Source organism: Grampus griseus (genome assembly GCF_964374135.1).
Source record: "Grampus griseus genome assembly, chromosome: 11".
Taxonomy (NCBI): domain Eukaryota; kingdom Metazoa; phylum Chordata; class Mammalia; order Artiodactyla; family Delphinidae; genus Grampus; species Grampus griseus.
In genome coordinates, this window is record NC_139005.1 from 96,536,438 (window position 1) to 96,562,154 (window position 25,717).

Consider the following 25,717-nt stretch of genomic DNA (forward strand, 5'->3'; position numbering starts at 1 on the left):
CCAAGGTGGTCGCAAGGCTGGTTACGAAAAGACAGCAGCGGGGCTTCTAACAAGTGGCCTCAGAATCCTCCTGACCCACCAACTAAGATGAGGAATTGCAGGCCTCTCGCCTTCCGAGACGGCCCGCACTCTTGTCTGGAGTGTGTTTCTCCCAAGGCCGTTCTCGCCTTTTGAGACAGACCATGTTCAGCCTACAGAATATGTATCTCTCTAAATAAATCCATTTCTGGACTCCCCTGGTGGTGCAGTGGTTAAGAATCCATTCCACAATGCAGGAGACACGGGTTCGAGCCCTGGTCCGGGAAGATCCCACATTGCCGCGGAGCAACTAAGCCCGTGCGCCACAGCTACTGAGCCTGCATGCTAGAGCCCGCGAGCCGCAACTACTGAGCCCACGTGCCACAACTACTGAAGCCCGCGTGCCTAGAGCCCGTGCTCTGCAACAAGAGAAGCCACCGCAATGGGAAGCCCATGCACCACTCGCCACAACTAGAGAAAACCTGCACGCGGCAAAGGAAGACCCAAGGCAGCCAAAAATAAATAAATAATCCTTCTTTCTCCTGAAAAAAAAAAAAACAGATGAGGAATTGCAGAATGCAGCTCTGTGAGGGCTGGGGCCTTGTTCACCTGAGCTGAGTGCTGAGCACTGAGCCTGGCACAAAGCAGGCACCGAATGCAAATACAGGTGGTAGAAGAGCTCACGAGCTGAGACTGGGCCCCGTGGGATCTGAGGTCAGAGGGCAGTTCGAAATCCAAGTCTGGCTCTCTGCTGGAGCAGGGACTCCATTTTGTTTTGATGGGCAAGTGGAGATATGGTCTTCTAAGCAGAGTATCAGTTCTTATGGTGATAAAAAGTAGTTTGGGACGAACAATTTGTTTTGCTACATGGTCAGAATAATTACTATAGAAATCACAGCTAATATTGAGTGTTTGCTCCATGTCAGGCACTGCTGTTGGCCAACGGAATCTTGATAACAACCCTATAAGAAGGTACTGTTCTTATGCCCATCTGGGCCAGCTTCCGGGCCTGTGTGTGATCGACGCAGTCACACAGGACACCGCACACAGAAGCGCCCATAGGTGGTTAATGCTCTGCTGTCTCATCTTGAAATTCTTAGTACTTTTGAAACAAGGGCCCTGCATGTTCACTTTGCACATTTCAAGTTCCCTGCAGAGTATATAGCGCCAGTTTTCATCCCCGTGTTAGAGAAAACTAAGGACACATGAAGTTAAGTGTCATAGCTAAGACATGGCATCACAGAGACTGGACCCCGGGCAGTCTGCCCCGGAGTGTACTCGTCACCACTTCACTACACTGCCTCTTACCCCGCCAGGCAGCCCTTTATCTGTCCTCCAGGCACTAGACAGACCATATGCTTCCTGAAGGCAGGAGCCTGTCTCTTTTTCCATCAGTACATCCTCAGTGCTCTGCAGTGCCCGGCATGCTGCAGGTGCTTAACTGGTATTTGCTGAATGAATATTTGCTGAATAACTCGAACAATCAATATAACACTAAGGGAAGAGCAGAGACAAGGGAGGATTTCACAAACTAGAAAACTGGCCCTTTGAGTTAAAACCTTTGATCCAGAGTAAAGAGCCATCATACATGAGAGGGAGAACTGGACACCACATTCTAAAAGCAAACTGAGGTGTTTTTCTTTAAGTACTTTCCTGTCTTGTGTGTCTTAGAGCTCTTTTTAACCATCTCATTTTAAAAATGCTTATTAACTCTTGCACATCATTAAAACTAGTTTTCATCTTTGCTTAGATAATGGTTTCTTATTAACAATCAAATAAAAAGTCTTAATCAAGAAATGTAGCACAGGGCTTCCCTGGTGGCGCAGCGGTTGAGAGTCCACCTGCTGATGCAGGAGACACGGGTTTGTGCCCCGGTCCGGGAAGATCCCACATGCCGCAGAGCGGCTGGGCCCGTGAGCCATGGCCGCTGAGCCTGCGCGTCCGGAGCCTGTGCTCCGCAACGGGAGAGGCCACAACAGTGAGAGGCCCGCGTACAGCAAAAAAAGAAAAAAAAAAAAGAAATGTAGCACAAGACTGTGTAACACTACCAGAAAATATTTTTGCTCAATGCTTTTATGAATCCTACTACAGAATATAAAATTTTCTACAAGTGTGTTGTTCATAATTAAAATAATAATAACAACAAAAAATTGCTGACATGTATTGAGGGCCAGTATATACAGGTACTGCTCTAGGTGCTTTTCTTGGATTTTCTCATTTAATCCTCACAATAACTCTCTGAATTAGGTCTAGCTCATGCCTCATTTTCAGATGAGGAAAATAAGGTACAAAGTAGTCAAATAACCTGCCCAAGGTGACAGGAAGTCCCAGGGTCTGGATAACAATTTACAAGCAAGCCCACACATGTCCCTCAAAAGTGTTCTTGGTATAAAGACACTGACTTCTAATTTAAAAGGGACCTCTTTTGATGAATTCAGTCAAAGAGAATATATGTTGGGTTTCTGAGATAAAGCAGACCAAAAAATGTATAGTTTCTACACTGCTAACTGCAGATCCTAATCTGGTCTAGTTTACATCAACCCCTCTTTATAAACAGATTAACCTAAATTCGAAAGTCAAGAAAATAGCAAAGAAATCGGCACTGGAGAATTCCTGGAACCTCTTTCCCCTCCTGACTTTCCTACGTTCATCAGATATCAACTCCTATAAACTGTTTCCTTGCTCACTTCTCTTAGGCTGTAAAAACATGGGCTCCCCTCCACCTAGACCTAAAACAAAGACATCTAAGTTTTGTAAAACTCTGGGACTTTCTTTCTATGCCATCATGTCATGGCACACAGAGTCCATGCTGACACGACGGCCCTTTGCACTGTCCAGGTTCCACTCTGACCTGTGATCCTCAGCAGAGGGTGTCACTTTAGCCCGATGTGTCACCACATCTCCAGCCAGTAGCGAAAAGTTGTTAAGAGTCATGGGTGGGGGGAAGGGACAGTCTCTGGAGATGAAAAAAAAAAGGAAAACCCCCATCTCCAAAGAGAGAGACAAAAGGGAAGGAAGGGAAAGGGGTCTGTGGTGGGCTTTCTTAGCAAGAGACAAGAGCGCGAAGCCACTTAGCAGTGATCACTTAGCAGCTTTATCAGACAGGGAAACTGAGGCTGCCACCAGAGGACACAGCTTCCCTGAGGAGCTTCAGAGGTGAGCTCGGAGGCAGGGAGGTGGCGAGCCTTGTTTCCCCGAGCGCCCAGCGCTACCAGCTGGAGTTTCTGGCCCGGCGCATGCTTCCCGGCTGGGTCATAGGTGGCCTGTGGTCTCCGCCCCCAGTCGCAGGAGCCGCGGGTACGCCCCCTAGCCCTCCCTCGGGCCCCCGAGCTCGCCCCCCGCTCTCTCAGGAACTCGTGTCCACTCCGCCCCCACCAAAAGCCGCCTCCGACCCCCGTAAGTTCCCCGGCCCGGTGTTAGGAGCCCACAAGGGTCCGCCCCCGGGACCCCCAGATGCTCTCGCCTCCCGCCCTCAGGACTCCCAGGTGCCCGCCCTGCCTCGGACCCTGGGGTGCGCCCCCTACCCCGCCCCTCCCTTGCTGAAGCTGCGGGGCGGCGCACAGTCCGGACCCAGGCGAGGCCCAGCCGCTGCGGCCGCACAGTGCGACGTGTCACAGGCCGGGCCGGCCCCTCCTCCCGCGGCCGCGGCCACTGGCGCCGCAGGGGCCTCCCGCAGGGTCCGGCAGGGATGCCAGGCAAGCCTGAACACGCCCGGCGGCCGTTACCTTGTTGGTGGGCACCGACCGGAGGCGCTTGAAGATGGTCAGGATGTCCTGCTTGCTGGGGTCCCCCATGGTCACCAAAGAAACGAGGCGCAGCTGGCCCCGCCAACCGGGAAGGGCAGAGTAGGAGCGGTTGCCGCCTCCGGGAGGTAGACGATGGCCGAAGGGCGGGGCTGCCCGTGACGATCAGACCGGGCCTCTCGATGTCCCCGCCCACTGCCGGAGCGCACGCGCCACTCTCCCCAGTGGCCCTCGCTTAACAGTGCCACTGGCTCCTCCCACTCAGGCCCCGCCCCGGTTCCTACGCAGGAGGCTCGCGCGCTTCCTCCAGGTCTCCGTCGGGCCTCCACTCCCGGCAGTAAGTGGCGAAGCTCGGTCCGGGCGCGAAGCTCGGTCCGGGCGCGCACGGCTGGTCGAGCCACCGCCGCTTCGGCTGACGGACTGCTTCCTCGGCCAAGGTCCTCTCACCTCCTCCCCGTGAGAGCGGCAGAACCTGTCACTCCAAGTGGCAAAGGAGGAAACTTGCGGGGCAAGGGCCTCCCCGCCGGCTCCCCACACCCGAGGACTCAGTCCAGGAGCCGGATTTTCGCTAGTCGCCTGAGCCCTGGTGGGAGGCGTCCTATGGCGAAAAGGATCAGTTTGGGTTATGTCAGTGAGAGAGTCAGCAGTTCTCCTGAGGCAAAAGGCGTTCAGTCAAATCTGATGAATATAGACAAGAAAAGAAGCTGGCCCTTTCCTACCCTTCTAGCTGGAGGGTTTAAACGCTTGGAGAACGGTGCCTGTTTTGCCTTAGTGGGTGTGGAGCCACCTAGTGAGGTTCCGCGGGTCAGGAGAAGGATAACAGGTTTTGGAGTCAAATGCAACACCTTGGCTCCAAGCTCACTCCAGCCAGCTCCTTCCCAGCTCTGTGACCTTGGTCAGATCACGTCTCTAAAGCTGGGTTTGCTCCTCTGTGCAGCGGGGTGAGAGATGGGGAATCAGTGCTGAGCAGTACAGGAGAGCAGCTTCCCAGTGAAGCCCTGGGAAAGGCTTTGGCAGTGGTCTTTCAACCTGTCTGGTTAGATGCCCTCAGGGAAGTTGGAAGCTTGCAGGGTTGGAACTATTCCAAGGAAGGGAAATGTATTTACCTAACTGTAAAAAGTTACTTTTACAGTAAGTTTCAGCTGTGACTGAAAGTTCTGCCTTGTACTGAGTCAAAGTATATACATACCGGGCTTCCCTGGTGGCGCAGTGGTTGAGAGCCCACCTGCCGATGCAGGGGACACAGGTTCATGCCCCGGTCCGGGGAGATCCCACATGCCGCGGAGCGGCTGGGCCCGTGAGCCATGGCCGCTGAGCCTGCGCGTCCGGAGCCTGTGCTCCGCAACGGGAGAGGCCACAGCAGTGAGAGGCCCGCGTACTGAAAGAAAAAAATATAAATAAATAAATAAATAAATAAATATATATACACACACATACCCCTGTACTTTGTGTCCCTAGGTACGGGTTTGACCCTACACAGAATACCTGGCATGTTTATGAGTCCTGTGCTTTCTGATGGGAATGGGAATGATGGTCCCATTTACTATTTGGAGTTGAAATCTTCTTACCAAGTTATATATCAGATTCAGGATATTGTCTACTCCAGTCTCCAGTATAGAGATCCCTGAGAAGAAGAAAAAAAGTGCAATGAAGTGTAGACAGTATCTACACTAGTTGGGGCATAAGGGGACACCCCCCCCCCAAAAAATACCATTTGTACACCCACCTTTCTCTTTTCTATCATCTGCTTAAGCGTTCTTCATAGAACTTGTTATCACCTAAGGCCATAATGTGTAATACTCCCCTCCGCTGAATATAAATTTTTTGAGATCAGATGTATTGCATCTATCTCTCTATAGAGATATATATATATATCTCTATATATCTCTCTATATCTCTCTATCCCCAGCACCTAGAACAAAGCCTGGTACATAGTATGCATTCAGTAAGGATGCGTGGAATGGGCTTAGAATGTAGAAAGCTGCAAAGAACGTCACTCCTAACATAATAATGAGAAAAGGCTGGATAACCTTTAAAATCATAACTTCTCTTGAGCCCATCAGAGAGCTGAGAGCAAAGCAACCAAGTAAACTGAATTCCAAAGAGAGCCTAGCCTCTCCAAACACACTTGGAACAAAGAGCTCTTTCACCTTTGGCAAAGCACAGGGGAAAGAGGTGGCTGCCATACAAGTGGGCAAGAGGAAATCAGTTAAAATTTTAATGAATTCTTAGAGGCCAAGCATGGGCTAGCATGTCAATTTGGAATAGCTAGAAGCCTCAGAAACAAGAAGAGTTTACATTCATTCACAAGCGCTTTTCCGTAAACCTCCATCAGAAATCTTTCTTCATGAGAAAGATGGAGACAGAGATCTCTGACATCAGAGAGAAACCCCTTGGTAGGGCAGGCACCCAACTTTTGGGGGATGGGCACAAAACCCCACCTGCTTCCCTTCTCTCTTAGAAAGCAAAAGCAGCAAACTCACTCTCCCTCAGGCTACAAGCAAAGATCCATTGCTGCCAGGAGTAGAAGCAAAATCTAGTCATACCAAATCCTGAAGAGGATAGGAAATCCTCTTGCTCTCAAAGGAGGGTAGGCAGAAATTCATTGCTTCAGATCTGAGCATAATAGAACACAGAAGAGCTTCGAAAGAAGGGCCCAGCCAACAGGCAGGCCCACGTCGCCCTCTGGGTACTGTCCTTGCCATCTGAGTCTTATGGGGATATCCTGGTGTGGCTCTGGCCAAGTGAGACAACATTTAGTTTATTTAGTCCATCCAGTCGGACAGGAGCTTGCTGAAAGCCAAGTGCCACTCTAGGAAAAACCAGACATGTTTACATAGTCATATGATGAATCACAAAGTTAGAATAAGCACAGATCTCATCCTTGCCCTAGTGGACTTTAGTTAGTGCTGAGAAGAAAACAAATTGCTGACTTAAAAAAACAACAACACACACACACAATGTAAGAGCTGTGAGTTGAATGTATTCAGTGTCTTCCTGAGGACTCTAACCCAGGAGACAGCCTTTCAGATAGCCTTGATGTACTGTTCCAAAGAGGTGAGGGAGGAACCAGGATATATATGAACTGGGGAGGGGGGCTGGAAAAAAACATGTAGTTGAACGTCAAAAGATTACTGGGAATCACAAAAACAGATATCTCAAGTTAATGATTTTAGTGCTTTTCTCTGTATGGGAAGATAACAAGAACCTGGGGTTACTGAAATTTTTCCTTAGTTGTGTATCTTAACTATCTCAGGGCCAGTATCCAAAGGACAGAATGACTCCTGTTTTTCACCATCCTGAATTCCCCTCAGGTACACTGTCAGTGGGTGACTGCAGTGGCTATTGGCTTGATCCTTGTAGAATTGGAATGGCAGGCAACTTACGAAGTGAACACTATCTCAGACATGCCATTTCTGTACAGGTCAGATACTTTTGAAAATGAGCTCATGGAATCATGAGCAACCTTATCTGCTTTTTTAAAAAAATTAATTAATTTATTTATTTTGGCTGTGCCGGGTCTTAGTTGCAGCACGTGGGATCTTTAGTTGCGGCCTGCAGGATCTTTTAGTTGCAGCATGCGGGCTTCTTAGTTGTGGCATACATGCGGGATCTAGTTCCCCGACCAGGGATCTGCATTGGGAGCGCGGAGTCTTACCCACTGGGCCACCACGGAATTCCCAGTCTTACCTGATTTCCACCAATCCGTATATGCTCAGGCAGTGCACTTGTTACCAAACTGAACTTGGGTCTGCTTGCCCGCTGCACAACAAAGCCAGTTTACTGACACTGGGTTGTGGTGAAGGAAAGCACATTGTTTATTGCAGGCACCAAGCAAGGAGAATGGGCAGCTCATGCTCCAAGACCCAAACTCCTCGATGGTTTTCAGGGAATGGGTTTTAAAGGCAACATTGGGGTGAGGGTTTCAGCTCATGGGCTTTCTTCTGATTGGTTGGTGGTGAGTTAACAGGGTGATATTTCAGGAATCTTCTGGTTCCAACCAGTCTGGGGTCAATGTGCTTGGGGTCAGCATGTAGTCAACAACCTCCACCTGCATGGGGTCTTTGTTTCTGCAGAACAACTCAAAGATGCATCAGATTGTTCTGACAGTTGTTATGAGGATGAACCAGGACTCTGCTCTATCGATGAACTAGTTTCTTGACTGCTTTTCCTTTGTTTCTACATTTCCTCACTTCCTTGATTAGTAGCTGCTTGAGTCTGGTCTTTGGAACTCAGGGAAGTTCTGGGAGACTAAAGCCGTTTTTCACAAACAAGAGACAGGGGACACAGAGGGGCTTTTGTACCCAGGAGGGCCCTGTGGAGTCCTGCTTGGTTTCACACTTCTGGAAATTCACAAATGCCCTCTCCGCCCCCGTTTATTTGGCTGTGCTGTGTGGCTTGCGGGATCTTAGTTCCCTGACCAGGGATCGAACCCGTGCCCCCTGTGTGGAAGCGCGGAGTCCTAGCTCCTGGACTGCCAGGGAATTCACCTTGATTGATTTTTTTTAATCAATTTATTTATTTTTGGCTGGGTTGGGTCTTCATTGCTGCACGCAGGCTTTCTCTAGTTGTGGCAAGTGGGGGCTACTCTTCATTGTTGTGCGCAGGCTTCTCATTGCGGTGGCTTCTCTTGCTGCAGAGCATGGACTTTAGGTGCGTGGGCTTCAGTAGTTGTGGCACGTGGGCTCATAGTTGTGGCTCATAGGCTCTAGAGCGTAGGCTCAGTAGTTGTGGCGCATGGGCTTAGTTGTTCCACGGCACGTGGGATTTTCCTGGACCAGGGCTCGAACCCGTGTCCCCTGCATTGGCAGGCGGATTCTTAACCACTGCACCACCAGGGAAGCCCCTTGATTGATCTTTTAGAAGTAGAAATTTAGGACTGCGCACAGCAACGAAGACCCAACTCAGCCAAAAATAAAATAAATTTATTTTAAAAAAAAAGAAATTTAAGCTGATGCCATTACCGCCTTTAATGGGATAAAAGATTTAGAATCCTCATTACTGTGACATTTGCAACATTACAATATTATAAAAAAATAATTGGATAGTGAAATGAAAAATTATGTTGACACAAAACCTGTACTTGTATGTTTATAATGCATTTATTTGTAATCAAAAACTAGAAACAACCCAAATATCCTTCACTTGGACTAACAAACCATGGTAAATGCATTCCATGTAAACTACCCACAATAAGTAGTAACAAACTGATCCGTGAAACCACGTGGATGGATCTCAGACGAATTATGTGAAGTGAAAGATAAGACAATTTCAAAAAGCTACATATTGTATGATTCCATTCACATGACATTCTGGAAAAGGCAAAACTGTGGAAACAAGACCGATCAGTGGTTTCCAGGGGCTGGAAATACAAGGAGGGGTTGATTACGGAGGACCAGGCAGAAATCTGGAGAGTGAGGGGACAGTTCTCTATCTTGTTTGTGGTGGTGGTTACATGACGTATGTGCATTTGTCAAATTATACACTAAACAGGGTGCATTTTACTGTATGTAAACTATACCTTAAAAAATAAAAAAAGATGGGAAACAAAGACGTGCTCAGCAATATAAGACTTCTCACACATGGAACGTCATTAAACATTTTTAGTGGAAGCATATTTAGGGACAGGAGAAAATGCTCATGATCAAATATTAAGAGAATGAAGCAGGGTACCAAACTACGTTGAGAGTATGATCCCAGTTTTGTAAAAAACACACACATTAATGATAAGGACAATGAAACATGGGCACATGTGTATGTATAGAAAAAAGACTAGAAAAAATGCACCAGAATGTCAGCAGTATTACCTCTGGATGTTGGGACTTTAATGTTTTTCTGAATACTTTTGCCTAGTTTCCAAGTTTTCATCCGAACCTTTGTTCCTTTTACAACTACTGAGTGGTCATTAACATTGTTATTTGAAAACTATTATATTTTTTTTTTTTTTTTTTTTTTTGACGTACGCGGGCCTCTCCCATTGTGGAGCACAGGCTCCGGACGCGCAGACTCAGCGGCCATGGCTCACGGGCCCAGCCGCTCCGTGGCATGTGGGATCTTCCCGGACCGGGGCACGAACCCGTGTCCCCTGTATTGGCAGGCAGACTCTCAACCACTGCGCCACCAGGGAAGCCCTGAAAACTATTATAGAGGGGCAGGAGCAGCCTGGCTAATCTTGACCAGGAAGTGGCCAATGAGCTGCACACAGTTCGCTTGCAGTCAGTTTCACCTTGTTGATCAAATGCCATCCGGCTTGGGGCTGTTTGTTCTCAGACCTCTTGGCCAGGCACTCGGGTTTCTGTGGCCTTCGGTTGCCATGCTGCACGTCAGGGCTTTAGCCCGCTGACGGCCGGTGTTACTTATCCTTTCCTCAGACAGTTACGTTATTTATGCAGTTCATTTGTTCATCTGTTCCTTCCTTCCTTCATTTCCTAGTCTTTTCCACAGAGGATTTGAAGAGGTCTAAAAGAGTCCAATCTGAGTTTTACTGGGTGGCCCAAAATGGATTTCATTTTTTCTTTTCAATTTCGCTCCAAAGCACTGGGGCGAGAGAGAAGATTAAGGTGCAGTGTCTGCACCAAGGAGCTTGCTGTTTAAGCAAGAAGATGTGCCCGTAGTGGCACTGAGGCGCTCGTCTCGGAAATGCGGTAACTCCCATTCTGGTAGGTATGTTAATGAGCGCCACTGGGGGCAGGCACATCCTCGCCCTCTGAGGCAGGCGACCTCGTTGTCCAACAGCACAGCCTAGTGGGCAGGGACTGCACTGCACTACCCACGTCTGAACCTAGCTAGCTTGGCTGTATGGTATGGTACCTTGGGCAACTTACCTACCCTCTCTGTGCCTCAGGTTCCTTACCTATAGAAATAGGAATAATAATATTTACCTAGTTCATAGGGCTGGTTTGTTAAATATTAATAAATGTTAAAGAGTTTAGAGCAGGGTCTGGCTCAGAGTGAAATACAAATGTTTACTATCATTGCCATTTTATAGATGAGCAAACCAAGCCTCGGAGAAATTAAGTATTTTGCTCAAGGTAACAGAGCTAAGTGAGGCCCCACAATTGGAGCCAAGTTTGAGTGCAGAGAATATGACCTCACAGTCCACGCTCTTAACCACTGGCTTCGTTTTTACACCTTTGTAAGACTCATTAATTTTCAGAGAAGAAAAAAATATTGTGTCAGGTTTTGGTGTGGAAAACCCAGACTTCTTCTGTACAGTTTCAGAGATGGATGAATATATGGCTTGGAGGAAGCGTTCACGCCCAGCCTCTGGCTGGGGAGGGTCCGGAGTCTCCATCTGGGGTCTGCATACTTTGGTTATTACTGGCTTGAGTTAGGATGGTGTTTGGGGGTGAGACCATTTTCACAACAAGGTGCCCATCCGACCCTCATGAGGCAGCTCTCCCTCTACTACGTGGCTGCCTCCTAACCCTCCCTGCCCCTTGCCAGGGATGGGAGGTCACATTGGCCTGTGTCCCTTGCTCCCTGGGCTCTCTTTGTCCTTAGCGTGCCTACCTCCTCAGCCCAGACTGTGGTTGATCAGTCTCTGGGTCCCCAGAGCTGGGTTAGGAGCATCTGCTGGTTATATGAACAAATCCAGGAGGACACGGAATTGCTGGTATTTGGGGCAGCTCTGACTTGCTCAGAGGGTGGTCCTGGGTCAGCGTCAGCTGGGGACTTGTTAGATGTGCAAGCCCTGGGCCTCACCCCCCAACCTGGTGACTCAGAAACTCGGGAATGTGGCCCAGCAAGCTGGGTTGTAACAAGCCCTCTAGATGTTTGAGAACCAGCAGTTTAGACAACAGCATCTGCTGTCTGGAGTTGGGCATCGGAGTTCAAATCCCACCTCTACCCTGACTTGCTGTGTGGCCCGATGTAAGTCACTCAAGCTCTCTCGTTTGTTTCCTCATCTATAAAATGGTGCTCATACATCGTGGGGAGATTTCTATGATCCTTTGCAGGGAAAGGTGCTCAGCACAGGGCCTGGCATGTAGCTGATACATGTTTAGCCCAAGGCTGGTTGGAAACAGCAGGCTGAGAAGCTGCCTGTCCCCCAAGAGTGCCAGGGTCAGCCTGGCTCCTCTGACCCTGTGCTTGGCAGTGGCCCTGCCTGGTGGGGCATGAGTCTCATACCTCAACCTGGGTCTGTCCTTCCCCGGGCAGCAGAGCTGCTTCTATGCCGGGCCCAGGCCTCTCCACCAGGGGGGCCCAGGTCTGTCCATTGAGGCGCTGTGGCTCGGCCCTTCTGCTCGCTCCCTCCAGAGACCACAGAGGTCCAGCCCGGAGGTCACTGCGGGCCCGTCTAAGGGAAAACTAAGGCCCGGAAAGGGGCACACACCTCCTGCCGGTGTCTGGGCAGGGGTGCAAAGAGGCGCAGAGAGGGCAGCTGCCACCCTGGAGAGAGCTGGGGCTGTGAGAAGGGGTGGGGGGGGGTGAGAGGCAGTTTCCAGGACACCTTGAGAGCAGGGCCCCGACCTGGCAAGTTCTCCCGCTTCTGGACACCCAGCTCAGAGAGGCTCAGGCACCTGCTTGGGCTTCAGGGCCCACAGGGGTGGAGGTCCCCCCAGGCTGCCCACAGCCCAGCCTGACCTCTACCCAGGCGGGGACACTTCCCGCTGGAAGTGGGGGAAACAGCTCAAGGACCCCATAGTGCCCACCCCTTAGGGTCTTGGAGCCGGGTTGGGAGGCCCTGTTTGTCCAAATTTCCTGAGACTTGTAGGCTGACCTCCAGAATCCACCACGCACACTCAGGAGACCATCCTGCCCCCTCATCTCCGGCCACTGCGGCCAGTTATCACAGTGACCCCGTCTCTCCCTGATCTCTGGAGCCCCCTGAAGGCAAACACGGGCCCTTCCTCATGTCTGTCCTGGCACCACCGAGTCTTGCACACAGTAGGTGCTCAAGAACGCTTGAGGAATGAATACAACCCAGGAACAGAAAGTAGGGAGGGAGGGAGGCGACTGCCTGCCAGGAGGGGCTATTCGGGGTCAGACCTGGCTCAGCTACTCCAGCCACTTGCTCTGTGGCCACAGGCACATCACTCCTGACCCTCACTTGGCCTCAGTTTCCCCAGGAACAAGGAGGGGCCCCTCAGCTTCCCACACCCCTATCCCATGGATGGCAAGCGGTCCCCCAAGCCTGCCCCCTAGGACTTGAGGCATTGGCACAGCCCAGATCCACAGGCCACCCAGAGAAGGCCAGGCCGGGCAAGGGGACTGGCCTGCCTGTGTTTAGGTGGGTAAAGGCCCTGCAGGGAAGCCTGGGACACTGAGGCCAGCCCTGTCCTCCATGTGCAGGGACTCCAGAAGACCCAGTGTTTTAGCTCGTACTGTGGCATCAGATCCCTGCCCAGGTCACTAGGCCATAGGTCACTTGCCCTCTGGTCATTACTGGGGGGCTTGGAGAGGAGGAAGTACTCCACCCCCCGCCCCGCTGAGGGAAGTGGGGTGGGGTGGGCTGCTGAGAGCCCTGGGGACCCCTGCGGGTGGTGTGGATGCAGCAGTGATCCAGGGGGAGAAGGGGCAGCTTGGCCCAGGCAGTGGCTATGGGGGTGGGGAAGGACAGAGAGGCAAAGAGGGCTCAGTGGCCCAGCATGGAGGGCATGGGAGGGGCAGCCAAGGATGCCAGAGGGTCCTGACCGGGGACCAGGAGGGTGAGGTGTCACGCATAATCATGGCAAAAGTTATCATCTCCCGAGCACCTGTGGCCTTTCACCCCTTTATCCTAACCCCCACCCGGGAGGCAGGTATCACACTTGCCTGAGAAGATGAGGCCCAGGAGCGAGTTAAGGCTTACAGGCTCACCCCGAGGGCCGGGCCGGGAGAGGATAGGTGGGCAGTGTGGGCCCTTCAGGCTTCCTCGCAGGAGCTCTGAGGATACAGGAAGCTGAGAAAAGGGCCTCGCCGAGCAGCGGCTTTTTCGGCCTGACTTTTGAGGGTTCCTCCTGCTTACCCACCTTGTTCTTTATCCGCCAGTGGAGAAAGCGAGGACGGGCTTGCCCCTCGAGAGTCCTGCAGATGTGGGTTTGAATCACGGTTCGGTCACAGGACCTTGGGCAAGTCACTGGACTTGAATTTCCAGACCTTCTGTGTCTTCTGCAAAGTGGGGTGACTCCAGCCTCCCCCATGCGCTGGCATCACAGTACACGAGCTCACCAAAAGCCCAGCAGGCCCAGCTCAGGAGACGGGACTGGGTGCCTGCTCTGACCCCTCCCTTCTGCTCTGGCCCAGCTTGTCTCTCGGAGGAGCCTGGGGCTGGCGAGGCAGAAGCTGGTGACTGCCCTGGGCAGCGGGCAGCTGCGATGGGCTCCAGCTTCTCCTCAGAAGTGGAGAGCGGGGGCCCCATCACCATCAGACCAGGTGGCAGATGACAGATTCATCCTTGGCCCTTAATGAGCTGGCAAAGTTAACCTGCCGTGGCGGCTACCCCCTCACTCCTGCACCCCTGTGAGGGCCTGGTGCCCAGATGGGGCGCTTCTCTGGCAGCCTGACCGACGTCAGTGAGTCCAGCAGCCCTCACACCTCTCCTTTCCCGCCTTGCCCTGGCCTCCTTCCGACTCCGGTCACCCCGAGGGTGAGGGTGGAGGGCTCTTCAGGGATCTTACTCGGTGCCACAGGCCAGCGGGGACTCCTGGGGTGAGCCTGGCTCTTGGAGCCTCTGCTTCTTTCTCTGTAAAATGGAAACGGGGAGACTCATCTCACTCACAGTGTGTTTGGAGATGGGCATGTTCTTTGCAGATAAGTAGAGAGGGCTCAGTGCACAGCGGGTGCTCAGGAAATACGTTCAGGGAAGCTCGGGTGATGAGTGGTCTCTGGGCTGGTCCTGCTATTTGGGCCTTGGGGAGTGGGCAGGGAGGCGCCAGCCTGCTGCCCACACAGGGGGAGCCTAGGCCACACAGCGGCAGGTTTGGGGGAGAGAAGAACTGCAAGGGGCTCCGGTGCCTCAACTCCCCAACCTCTAGCTTGGCAGGGGCAGTGGGACAGGGACACGGCCCCCTGGGCAGTGGTCTTGTACCTGGGATCTTGCCTGGCTCCAGAGCTGGTGCATAAATGCCAGTGAAGACACGTCCACCAGCTGATGAGAGCATGAGGCACACGCACAGCACAGAGACTGTCATACTCACGAGATCAACTGTTTATTGATTTTCTTCCTAAAATACTATGCGTTTAAAGAAACACCTAAACTGAAAAGACGTGACAATTTTTGGTACATCTGTAGCAAAGGAATGAGGATTTCTGCTGGTAAGTGTTCATGACAGACAGACACACATCCATTTTCCAAGCAAGACATCAAGCTCACTGGAAACATTGAATAAAATGCATAGCTTGTGATGGCAGCAGCCACTTCTCCAATGTCTGAGTTACACAAAATAAAGGTTATCCCTCCCTCCCCTGCCCCATGATTACAGTGTAGCTTCCGGCCCCAGCACGCCTGCTCCCTGATGACTAAGGATACTGAGAAGAGACCCTTGTGCTAGGGGGGTGAGACCCAGCTTTTGTTTGCTCACGAGGAATATAGATGACAGTGAAATCTTCAACTGCTGGAAAGACACGGGAGGTTTGTACAGTGTTCTGCTACAGAAAGGACTAAGGCTAGTTAGAAGTTGGACCCACAGCTAGCCAGTGAGGACAGACTTCCCTACAGCAGGCTCCACTTCAGAGAGGCCCAGGGCCCGAGCCCGGAGGGTCTCAGCTGACCAGCCAGGCCTGTGCCCAAATGCCACGGTCTTTAAGCAGTTTACAAATTAAACCCACTGTCAAAAGCTGTTAAATCTCATTAACACAGTAGACGAGCTCTTTAGATTCTCTGAATATCAAATAATATATACAGATATACACCAAGACATGACAGTCTAACATAAAGCATCTTAACTATAGATGCATTCACTTGAAAAGTTAGTCTTCTTATTTTTTAACCTTTCAAATCACTGATAAAATTGTTAATTTGCATGAGTGAAGTTTTAAGCACAGAGTGAAAACAGTTTTTAAATGTGGTGACTTTAGAGAGTTCTACATAAGGTTATTTGCGAAAGTCACATTTGGATGCCCCAAACGTGGACAGCATTCACAACAGGAATCCAGCCATGTGTTCCCATCTTTCTACTGCAATCTCTTGTCTCAAACATTGTCTGTCCAGATGAGCTACTGGCTCTCGCAGCTTGCCCCAGGCAGTGGCATGGTTGATTAACAGTACGACATGGAAATAGAGATATTTCCTTAAGACTGGTGTACATCCATCTATGCCATAATTTAAGTATAAATGAATGGAAGAACATGTATATAAAAAAGTAACTGTACACAGCCTTTAAATTAAAAACCTCAAAGTCCTCCCTCAGAAAATGGCATGTAAGTTTGTTCATCTAAGTTGCAGGTGATGGGACTCGTCAGAGAAAGTAATCAGTGGAACCAGAATCAGTGTAACCCACCATTACCATGGACTTGGAGGAGAGGAGGAAAGACTAGGTCAAGAATATACAGATCCATGATAAGCCAACACACAGCGAGTGGGGGAGCGGGGGCAGGGGAGGGTCCCGGCGATTTCTGTTGTACTGCATCTTCCTGTGCTCAGATCTCTCCATTTGCACTGTGGAAAGGGTGCCGAGTCCCAGGTAAAAGGACCAGCTTGTCTGCCTTCAAGAGACACCATGAAGCCAAGAGCAATGGAACCATCATCTTTTGCAGGAAGAGGAGTGGATGCCCACGCAGCTGGCTGGAGGCACCAGAGCCCGGGGCCAATGGCTAACAGAGCCCCTGGGACCTCCACCTCCACCCCTCCGCCAGCCAGCCCACCAGCCCGTCACTGGATCGCCTCGACGTAATTCGCTGGGTACAGGCCAACCTGTCCGTTGTCCAACCGTCCCTTGCACCAGCCCTGCTCATCCTCATCCTCTATCTTGGTCAGCTCATCCCCTGCAAGACAGAAAGGAAGCGGTCTTGGTGACCACAGGGTCAGAGAATCACCCTCATGTTTTAGCCCCCACCCTGGGCCCACAGAGGGTCCCTAACTTGGGTGGGAGGGGCAGGCATTCTCCTGGGGGCAACGTGGCCCGAGGGCCTGGCTCTTTCTCTATCAAGTTGCATCTGAGGTTTCGTGTTTAGTCATGGGGGCCTCTGAGAGATCTAAAGACCCAGGTCTTTCACACAGTGATCCTAAAGCAAGCTGTTCTCAGTTGCCAGCGGGGCTCCCACAGAGACTGCAGAATTAAACGCTGCAGGACTTTTGCCTCCCTGACTGTCCCAGGCCAGGTCAGAGGAATCCTTTCACAGGGTCTGTGCCACCTCCCTCACAGCCCTGTACTGCCATCCTTCCTTCCCCTGGGCCCTGGCCCGCCTGATCTTCTTGTATCTCCTCCAGCACTCGTTGCCATGGTCTTGGTGCCTTCATTTAATGTGTGTCTAGACTGCAGGCTGTGGGAGCGTTGGGGACCCATTATTCTATCCCCAGCAGCTAGCTCAGAACATTTGTCCTCTGACTTAAGGAAATCAACCCCTCCCAACACTGAGAGTGTCGGCACGGTTCTGGAATCTCCCCATGGCTCTGTGTTAGTGCAGTTTGATTTATCTTTTGTTTGTTCAAGCGTGAAGGAACCTTTACATCACACCAAGGCCCTGGGTGGTGAAGGAGATACAGACACGAGAGAGGGACAGATGGAGCCCTGGTTCCTCAAGGAGACAGGCCAGGGGACAAGGACCAAAGGTGTGGTCAGGGCTGAGGTGGAGGGAGGTCCAGGCGTGGCATTTTCCTGTTCAGGACAGACAGAGCAGCCCAGACCAGGGGACAGGAAGGAGCTCTGGTCGGTGACCACCCTGCAGAGATGGCTGTGGGGACTGGCAGAAGACAGGCCAGCTGAGGCCTGTCCTTATTGGTCACTTTGCAGCTTTGTATTTCCTGTTGGCATTTTGGTCCATTTTTCAGGGTCAGTTGCATTTTTTTCCCTCAGGCAATTAAGCCTTGTTTAGCAACATTTCCCTGACTCCTTATTTTGTGTAGCAGCAACACTGATCCAGATGCCTGGGGGGCCAATACCTGGGCTGCTGGGAGACCTGGCCAAGGCCCCATCCCTGGAGCTAGCTGCCTCATCTGTGGACCGGGGGAAGGGTGGGGGGGCACTGTGAGGACTAAGTGTTAAAACACAAAAGGGCCCTGGGTCCACGTAGCGAGCATTCGGTAAACGGGGGCTGCCATTACTCCCATGAGCGAGATGGCTCTGCCCGCTGCTGTGCACCTGACCCGCTTCTGTCAGCACCCGTGCTCATGCAAGTCTGGCTTGGCAACATCAGGAGCGAATGCAGGGGGCCGAGGTGTGGCGTGCTGAGTGGTAAACCTCATCTTCGCCCACCCCCAGGTGCCCCCGTGGGCCCCTGGCAGGGGCGACACTGATGACTGGTGTTTCTCCCATCAGGCCCTGATGAGCGAGGCTGCCCGGAGCCGACGGGGCACCAGCTCTATTATGCTGTCACGTGGTGAAAAGTGCACCAAGTGAAGACTCTGCAGGCTCCCAAGGCCCAGAGAAGTGGAGAGCGGCCAGAGCGTGCTTAAGACAGAGGAAGCAGTATGGGCCGGGAACTAATGTCACGTCGGGGAAAAGAAAAATAACACAGAAAACAGACGAAACTAATAGGAACCTTCCAAGTTGTGGAAATGTAAACCAGTGACTAGAAACATTCATTTCAGTTTGCTTTTGGTAATTCACTGGGAACAGAAGGAAACATTTTAAATCTATAAAACTGCTGACTAATCCAATAGGTAAAATTTAGAGGGAATTCCCTGGCAGTCCAGTGGTTAGGACTTGGCGCTTTCACTGCCGGGGACCAGGTTCAATCCCTGGTCAGGGAACTAAAATCCCACAAGCTCTACAGTGGGGCCAAATGAGAAAAAGAAAGATTTAGAAAGAATGAGAAATTAAAAATCAATCAATCAACAAACAAAGCAGGGGGGAAACAACCCCAACCAAAGATGTCAGAAAACTCGAGGTAATTCCCTGGCGGTCCAGGGGTTGGGACTCTACCCTTCCACTACAGGGGGTGTGGGTTCGATCCCTGATCAGGGAACTAAGATCCCGCAAGTTTCAAGGCACACCCCCCCACCCCACCAAAAAAAAAGAAAAGAAAAGAAAACTCAACAAAGGTGTTTAAAGACACGTAAGAGGGGCTTCCCTGGTGGCACCGTGGTTGAGAGTCTGCCTGCTGATGCAGGGGACACGGGTTCGTGCCCCGGTCCGGAAGATACCACATGCCGCGGAGCGTCTAGGCCCGTGAGCCATGGCCGCTAAGCGTGTGCGTCCGGAGCCTGTGCTACACAACGGGAGAGGCCACAACAGTGAGAGGCCCGCGTACAGAAAAAAAAAAAAAAAAAAAGACACGTAAGAACTTTCTACATCCAGGGCTTCCCTGGTGGTGCAGTGGTTAAGAATCCGCCTGCCAGTGCAGGGGACATGGATTCGAGCCCTGGTCTGGGAAGATCCCACATGCCGTGGAGCAACTAAGCCCGCAAGCCACAACTACTGAGCCCAAGTGCCACAACTACTGAAGCCCACGCACCTAGAGCCCGTCCTCCGCAACAAGAGAAGCCACCGCAATGAGAAGCCTGTGCACCACAATGAAGAGTAGCCCTGGCTCACCAAAACTAGAGAAAGCCTGCGCACAGCAACGAAGACCCAGCGCAGCCAAAAATAAATAAATTAAATAAATTAAAAAAAAAAAAAAGAAAAGAACTTTCTACAACCAGCCAGAGGCACCCAATGACCAACCCTGGGGTCGAGTGTCTGGGGAGAGCTGGCCGGCCTGCTGAGTGCAGAGAGAAGGGCTTCCGGACACAGCCCCAGCCGGTGTGGGGTGGGGTCAGAAGTGAGGGTCCGTCCCAGAGATGGAGCATGGAGGGCACACTTTAGCCTGTGCTGGTTGAGTCAGGGCCCAGCACAGCCCCTGCCCTGGAGGGATGGATGCTGAATTTGGGCTGGCTTTGAGGAGGGGCAAGGCAGAAGGAAGGAACTTGGCTCCCTTTGGGCCCACTTGGCACAGGCCGATCAAGCGTCTCTGGACAGGCGCTAAGGTAGTGCTCTTCAACTGGAGGGCTGCAACCCATTTGGTGAACTACAACCAGCATTAAAAAAAAAAAAAGGACAGGATAGAAAATCTCCACCCACAGAGCTCATACAATCAGGATCCAGACTGGTCTATAAAACCGGGGTTTCAGCTACTGGCAGCAAAGGTGTGTTGGTGGTAGGTGTGCACACAGCATGGCTGCAGGAAGAGTGTGAAAAGCACTGCCCCAAGATGAGGCTCTGCAGCCCCACGGACATGCTGCCTGCTATTCTGGGGTCTGGGCTCCTCTGCCAGCTGTGGGCCTCTGGAGAAAGGCTTCCCTTGGGGACCCATAGGGCAGCTGCTTCCAGAGAGCCTGGTGATCAGCATCTCCTGTGCACAGGCCTTAGCCCTGCTGAGGCAGCATCTTGGGCAAAGGCACATGGGCACCTCGCTGTCTTCTAAGCTTTGGTGTTGAGCATCTGCTACCTTTTTTTTTAAAATTTATTTATTTTAATTATTTATTTATTTTTGGCTGCATTGGGTCTTCCTTGCTGCGTGCGTGCTTTCTCTAGCTGCGGAGAGTGGGGGCTACTCTTCATTGCGGTGTGTGGGCTTCTCATTGCGGTGGCTTCTCTTGTTGCGGAGCATGGACTCTAGGCAAGCAGGCTTCTGTAGTTGTGGCGCACGGGCTTAGTTGCTCCACAACATGTGGGATCTTCCCGGACCAGGGCTTGAACCCTTGTCCCCTGCATTGGCAGGCGGATTCTCAACCACCGCGCCACCAGGGAAGCCCCATCTGCTACTTTTAAAATGGGGGGTGGATTGGCGAACACACAAATGAAACTAGCAGGAAATTTTAGCAGACTTAAAAAACAACAACCTCCCCCAGCAGGCTGGAAGCACTCGCCCCAGATGCCAGCCGGGAGGGCCACCTACCAGCCTTGAAGCTCAGCTCATCGTGCTCCTGCCCTTCGTAGTCGTAAAGGGCCCGGACCCGCACTTCCGTCCCCGAGGGTGTGTCCTCGTCAAATGGATTTGAGTCCCCGTTGGCGTCCGTGGAGGAGAACGGGTTGTTAGACTCATCGTCTGACCAGTCCGTGGGGTAGCTCTGGGTCTTCTCGTAGCTGCTCACACTGCAAGAAAGGGTTGACCCAAGGGCCCTGAGCATGGGGTTGGCAGAGGCCTGAAGCCCTGCCTGGAACCTTGGTCCCCGCCCAGGCAGCCGAGGGAGCCCTGGGGCTGGGCTGGGACCCCTTCTGCAGGATCACAGCCCCCTCAGCAGCCCTGCGTGGGCAGGCTCCCTGCGGGGCCGCCCGGCATGCCCATCTTCCTGTGCTGGTGTGCCGGGACCTTGACATGGGTTAACAGAGGGCAGAGAAAAAGCAACCACAGCTTGTTAATTGGTGCCTCCCTCCCTAAGAGATCGAGAAGCCAGAGACCGTCCACCAGCTGGCAGCCGGGCCACCTCCTGCAGGCCTCATGCATTGCTTTGAGTGCCGAGGGGGTGAGACCCTGGACAGAGAGGAGAGACAAAGGAGCGAGGTGGAAACCAGAGGGAAACGTTTGTTCACCAACTTTTTGGCCTTAATGTCCTCCTTCTCACTGACGGTGCTCCCCGTGTCGTCCTCGTCCTCGAAGGGGTTGTAGCTGGACAGTGACTGCGCTGACCGTGCGCTGTTGCTCGGGACACTAAAGTCGCTACGGGGAGAGAGAGAGCTTTCAGGGGACCCCAACTCGGTGGCCCCCAAGGTCCCGGGTGCTCCCAGCTGCAGGATCACAGGGCCAGGGTTTGAAGGGACAAATCGGCTCCCCGTCAAATAGGAGGAATATGTTGTTTGCGCAGAAAGCCTGTTTTAGCAAAACACTTGGCAACGCTTTGGCTGTTAATTGCGCTTTAAGTGTCTAAGAGAGAACAAGGTTTCCCTTTGCCCTCCTTGTGTCTGAACACAGTCTATCCTGAACAGGAGCCCTGAGGTGGGCACAGGCTTTCGCTGGAGCAAAGTGCTTCTGGGCTCAGGGGTTCTCTCCATAGTCCGCCCCACCTGGCTCTCTGCTGAGAGTTGGCAGCCGCCAGCCTGTGGGGCTCAGCCTGGCGAGGGTGACAGCCGGGGAGGCTCAGAGCCCTGCCGAGAGCAGGAGGGAGGCTCCCGGAGCTCTCCAGACCCCATAGAGCAGCGTACCCTCTCCTTCTGACTACAAAAGGGCCCAACAGCCTCCGCCCTGGTTCTTCTGGGTCTGCAACTTCCAAAATCGGAAGCAAAGCCTGCTGAATAGCCCTTTCTGGGAAGAAAGGACCCCTTTTGTGCTCCAGAGAGGGAAAATCCATCTGCTTAACTGTATCAACTGCCTACTGTGTGCCAGGCCCAGAGGGGACCAGAGAGAAATTTGACCCCAGCCTGGCCTGAGTGCTGACAGCCAGGTGATGAAATGCAGAGCGTAGAACAAGACGGTAGAGATAAGACAGGCCCCCGAGAGCCCACGCACCCCACTGTAGAACTCTGAGCTGAAGAACCGCACCACTGAGCTGCAGGGCAGGGCTCCCCATGCCAGCACCACCTCCCAAGCCAGGGCGGCACGGAGCGGGCCCACAAAGTGCTGGGGGGATGGCTCAGTCAGAGAGGGGGAGGGTAGGCAAGGAAATGCTTCAAATGCCACCAGAGTGACCCCAAGTGGCCGGCAACTGCCTCACTGGTTTCAGGCCAGGCAAGAGGCACTGGGCCTATGCCTGCCTGCTGCCTACATCCGGGCCACATGTCTAAGACCACCAGGCCCTCCTCCCTCTTCGGCACCTTTCCCCAGCTGACCTGAAAGGGGGTTGGTGCTGGGCAGCTGAATTTGTGCAGCAGCCCTGGCCAGCCTAGGCCGCCCCACCCCGCCCATAGTCACACAGGTGCTGGCCTGACCCCTGGCACGGTGCTCACTGCTGCAGTCACTTAATCAGGCCCACCTGCCCAGATGGTGGCACAGCAGCTGAATGACAAGTGGCCATGTCAGCCCAGGGAGACTGGGCGGGGGCTTCAGTGCCCAGGGCTACAGAAAGGCCTGCGGAACCTGCGCTGACTCTTCCTAGGAAGCCACGAGCCTGAGGTGTGTTATCACCCAGCATGCCGTGGAGGCCTCTGGGCCCAGGGCCTGCAGGGCAGCCTCAGCTCTGCAGAGGACAGCAACACTATCTGCTGGGAACTCTGTGGCCTCACCTGGCACACACTTTCCAGGAGGTTCTAAAGGACCTCAGTGCCACCTCTTTGATCCAAACTCAGTTTTAGCAAACAATGAGGTCAGAAATAACCAGTGCTCTCAGCAAAGAGGTAATTTGAAAAAGGGGGCACTTGACAATGCCCCACCCCCGAATCAGGCACCTGCATACGGCACGGGAAGTAAGTACAAACCTGGCCAGGACACCTGAACCCTCTTGAAGGACCCCACCGACAGTGACCTCCACCTGCCCGTGTGCACCACTGGGGACACATAATGACCAGCACCTAACATAAGTTCTTCCCCTCATTTGGGGCCCAAAGCACATTTGTGGCAAAGGCTCCCCCTCTGGATCTTTCTGCAGCTCTGGCACCAGGTGGACTGATGATTCTCTCCAGAGATGACCTTGGGCCACTGCCCAGCAGAGGGCAGGCAGCCCGGGAGTGTCTGGAAAGATGGCCCTGGGGCTCCCTGCGAGGCCCCATCGGGGAGTCTCCCGGTGTTCCAGGTGGGGGCGTCCCAGCCCATGCAGAGGACCAAGGGGACCTTTCCAGGGATTGAGGCCGCCCCAGTGCCCACCTGCTGGGCTTGTTCTGCAGAGCCTGGTCCCCGGTCTGGTTGATGCCCGTCAGGGTCACACCATCAGCAGTCTTCTTCTTCTCTCTCCGGCTGAGAGTTCGATTCAGGTCTGCAGACCACTCCTGAGCAACGGGTGCCGAGGGAGAGAAATCAGGAATTTCATTTGTTTGAGGCCACATCAGTCTAAAACACCGGCCAGTGAGCCAGTGGCCTGCCCCGCACAGTTAGTGGCATCTACCCTTGCTGCCTCTGCTCTCCCTTGTTACCCAGCAGACCCCGGGCTCATGACACCTACCACTGACCCCTCCTCACTGTGCAAAGTGTGGACTCCTCAGGGGGCCTGGAGGTCAGCACCAGGCCCAGCCTGCAGGGACGGATGGATGATAAGAAGACTGGAGCCGACACTCGGGGATCCTGCATTCCAGTCCCAGGGAGCCTCCCCATCCAACCCCTGTCCCTGTGGCACTCAGCTTCCGGACCCCCTCAGGCCCGCAGCAGCAGCCAGAGGCCTCGCCAGGTTTCCTCGCGCTTCCAAAGGAGACAGAGCCCACCCTCCGAGGGGCTTGGCATTCAGTGCTGAAGACTCTCTCATCCGTGCCCTGAACCGTCAGCAGGGCAAGAGAGCTGGGCATGGGGGCCTGAGCAAGCCTGCAGTGTGGGAAATGGGCCCTGGGTGCAAACAAAATCAGGGGCCCAGGGGAGCTCCCGCATCACTGCAGGGGCAACCCAGCCACTCAAGTCTCCAAGGAGCAGTGCCCTTCCCTGCCCAGAACGTCCTCCCCCATCTGAGCAGCGTGCTGGGGGCTAGCTAACAAAGCCAAGCAGTGTTTGCCTCCCCAGAGGTTCACTATTTTCCCAGCACGTGAACAGGCTTTTATCAACTGCACTGAAAACACTGGGAGAAAAGCATGTGTGCACATTTAATGAACCCTTCCCCTGCCCCATTTCTACCCATTATCCAACAACTTTATCTGAATTAATATTTGGGATGACTTTGAGCTGTGCTTTGAGTCATGAGCTTTGCTCATGTGTAGTTATGGAATTTCAAGGCTAGAAGCCACCTTAGAAACATTCAAGTCTAACCTGCCAATTTGTCAGATGAGGAAACCAACGCCCACAAAGAAAAGCGACTTGCCCATGCAGAGTTGGTGGCAGACCTAGGCCCTCAACCCCAAACTTAAGTCACCTATTTATTTGTTAATTATTTTCTTAACTGAAATAAGCTGACTGAGAACTCAACTGGAACTCAGAATCCCCATAGTGACCTTTTTAAAAAATGTTTTTTGAATTTTATTTATTTTTTACACAGCAGGTTCTTATTAGTCATCTATTTTATACATATTAGTGTATGTATGTCAATCCCAATCTCCCAATTCATACCACCACCACCACCACCACCACCCGCCCCCCACTTTCCCCCCTTGGTGTCCATATGTTTGTTCTCTACGTCTGTGTCTCTATTTCTGCCCTGCAAATAGGACCTTTTGAAATATAAATCCCTCCTAATGGGGTGGCTTCCAAGGGCCGATGTGATCAACACCAGGCCAACTCTGAAGGGAAGGGTCCGCTATTAACTTGGACAACAAAACAGCCTGGGCTACACTGTGGCCACGGTTCTTTAACCTGTCAGAATCAGGCTGCAGATGCCACACACAGACACACCTGGGCTGAACACACACTGCAAGAGGTTTGGAATTCAATAAGTTAGCCATAAAATAGGAACTTACTTCATCCTTGTGGCATGGAAAATAAAAACAAATAATTTCATTAGAGAAAGGAAGCATGATCCTGTAAGAGCTGCAAGCATGCAACACATGCAGGCATGGGTTCCCGGCCCGTGGGACCCACAGAGAGAAGGGCCACCATGGGCTCTGGCCAGGACACCCACCCCAGCAAGACTGCCTGTCAAGTCTTCCTTTCCAGACCATTCTGTTCTCTGGGTAGGGACGAACAACCCTAAGGGACCTGGGGGTTGGAGGGGGTACATGTCACAGAGGGTTTCCTGAGCCTCTCCTGAGAGCAGCAAACACTCCCCGCAGAGGAGAATCCAGGTGTGTGCACAAGTCCCATCACCAACTCGCTTCTTGCCCGTGTGCCATCACTAGGGGGAGGAGAAGTCGGGCTGTGCTGTCTCCTCTAGGTCCACTTCCACCTGGGAA

At 52.5% G+C, this 25,717-nt stretch overlaps 2 protein-coding genes across 6 annotated transcripts in view; both read right to left on the reverse strand.

Annotated features, from left to right (window-relative positions):
• Positions 1 to 3,887, reverse strand: part of ARFGAP3 (ARF GTPase activating protein 3) — a 54,773-nt gene extending 50,886 nt beyond the window's left edge. For all 3 annotated transcript variants that reach the window (XM_082666972.1, XM_082666971.1, XM_082666970.1), the window contains exon 1: positions 3,744 to 3,887. In XM_082666972.1, the coding sequence (XP_082523098.1) occupies positions 3,744 to 3,812 (69 nt within the window). In that variant the 5' untranslated portion in view covers positions 3,813 to 3,887. The remainder of the gene's footprint in view (positions 1 to 3,743) is intronic.
• Positions 3,888 to 14,880: 10,993 nt separating this feature from the next.
• Positions 14,881 to 25,717, reverse strand: part of PACSIN2 (protein kinase C and casein kinase substrate in neurons 2) — a 140,069-nt gene continuing 129,232 nt past the window's right edge. For 2 of the 3 annotated variants that reach the window (XM_082666508.1, XM_082666509.1), the window contains 4 exons: positions 23,559 to 23,680; positions 21,360 to 21,482; positions 20,721 to 20,917; positions 14,881 to 16,667 (listed from right to left, as the gene is read on the reverse strand). In XM_082666508.1, coding sequence (XP_082522634.1) covers positions 16,555 to 16,667; positions 20,721 to 20,917; positions 21,360 to 21,482; positions 23,559 to 23,680 — 555 coding nt within the window. In that variant the 3' untranslated portion in view covers positions 14,881 to 16,554. The remainder of the gene's footprint in view (positions 16,668 to 20,720; positions 20,918 to 21,359; positions 21,483 to 23,558; positions 23,681 to 25,717) is intronic. The other variant, XM_082666510.1, reaches the window with a different exon arrangement.